Raw genomic sequence first — 1,550 nt, 5'->3', positions numbered from 1 at the left:
GCTGTGGTGGTAAGAGCACAGACCCCACCGGGCCTTGGGGCGGTGGTGCCCGAGGGCCAGGCCGGGAGCAGAGTCCGGGGTGGGGGTCTGGGCCCACTGGGCCCTGGGCGTGGACAGCCGGCACATCTGAGCTCCTCAGAGGCCCTAGGACCCCAGGCCTGCCGGGGCCCGGCCTCCCCACTCCCCAGACCTGTCCCCCGGCAACGCCCCCCTAGCCCGAGCTCCCTGGAGATGGGGCCTCCACAGAGGCCTGCAGTGGTGGAGGCAAGGACAGTGGGGCCCCTGCTGCGGCAGTGTGACTGCAGCCCTGGGGCCCGCGGGTGGGAGGGGCCGGGGAGCAGCCAGTGTGACAAGCGGATGCCCGCAGATGTCCCGCATGTACACCATCCCGCTGTACGAGGACCTCTGCACCGGCGCCCTCAAGTCCTTCGCCCTGGAGGTCTTCTACCAGACGCAGGGCCGGCTGCACCCCAACTTGCGCCGGACCATCCAGCAGATCCTGTCCCAGGGCCTGGGCCCCGGCACAGAGCCCAGCGTGGAGCAAGGCGGGGCTGGAGCGGACTCGGAGGCGGACACAGACGCACCAGCCCTGCTGCTCGGGGACGAGGCCCCCAGCAGCGCCATCTCTCTCAGGGATGTCAACGTGTCTGCCTAGCCCTGACTGCTCGACACCACGATTGTGCCTTCCGGGCCTCGGCCCACCGTGACCGTGCCCCAGCCTGGCCCGCGCACCCCTCCTGCAGGCTCTCTGGGGGCACCCCCGGGGCCGGCCAAGGCCTGGGGACCTGGTCCCCGCAGCCCTCTTGCACTGCAGGCCTGGAGCGGCCAGCACACGCCACACCCTCCTGTCTCAACACTGACTGCCAGGCGCTGCCCCTGGGTCGATGGCGACCGCCACACCGTGCCTTACATCTGCCGGGGGCCTGGGCCATGCTGTCCCCCCAGCGTGCTTCCTGCCCGCGGACCCCGCACCCCACCCCCGGGGATGGCAGCCTCGGTTGGCCTCCGGCAGAGGACGCAGACATGCCCTCCATGTGGGGGGCAAGGGACACCGAGTAAAGGGTGGATGTCCCTGGGGAGGGGCCCCCCGGAAAGCCTTAGCTCCTCAGGGAACACGGGATCCCAGGCCCCAGGGGGAGTGGGACAGGACAGTCTGTCTCGAGGCTGCCTGGGGCCAGTGCAGCAATAACACACAGGGAGGGGCAGGCGGCGCTGGTGCTCTTTCTAGGCCCACCCTGCTGGAAGAGGCCTGGGGAGCCCAGTGCTTAGAGCCGGGCCCCCCGGGGGATCACTGTGCAGGGTCACCGTGACTGTCCCATTAAACCTCCACTGCAAACTACCTCCCGGCCTGTTCGTCCCAGCTCCTTCACACCTGCCCAGCTGCCGTGGGGCGGGGTCCTGAGCTGGTCACCGCCAGACACGCAGGCCAGAGGCCGGAGGGGCTGGGTCGTGCTGAGGCTCTTCTCTGCCCCCCAGCCCCTCCTGACCATCCCGGCTCTGCCCTCGGAAGCCCCCGATCCTGCCCGGCAGCCCTGGGGGTCTGAGCGCCA

At 70.5% G+C, this 1,550-nt stretch overlaps 1 protein-coding gene across 1 annotated transcript in view; it reads left to right on the top strand.

The window, feature by feature from the left end:
* Positions 1-1,339, top strand: part of RNPEPL1 (arginyl aminopeptidase like 1) — a gene marked incomplete at its 5' end in the record, with an annotated part of 9,533 nt that extends 8,194 nt beyond the window's left edge. Inside the window, one exon of the mRNA XM_024760708.1 lies at positions 149-1,339. Coding sequence (XP_024616476.1) covers positions 149-655 — 507 coding nt within the window. The remainder of the gene's footprint in view (positions 1-148) is intronic.
* Between the last annotated feature and the right edge of the window lie 211 nt (positions 1,340-1,550).

Source organism: Neophocaena asiaeorientalis, unplaced genomic scaffold (assembly GCF_003031525.2).
Source record: "Neophocaena asiaeorientalis asiaeorientalis breed wild unplaced genomic scaffold, Neophocaena_asiaeorientalis_V1.1 scaffold185, whole genome shotgun sequence".
NCBI lineage: Eukaryota > Metazoa > Chordata > Mammalia > Artiodactyla > Phocoenidae > Neophocaena > Neophocaena asiaeorientalis.
Note: the sequence above shows the minus strand (reverse complement) of the source record. Positions and strands in the feature narration are given on the sequence as shown.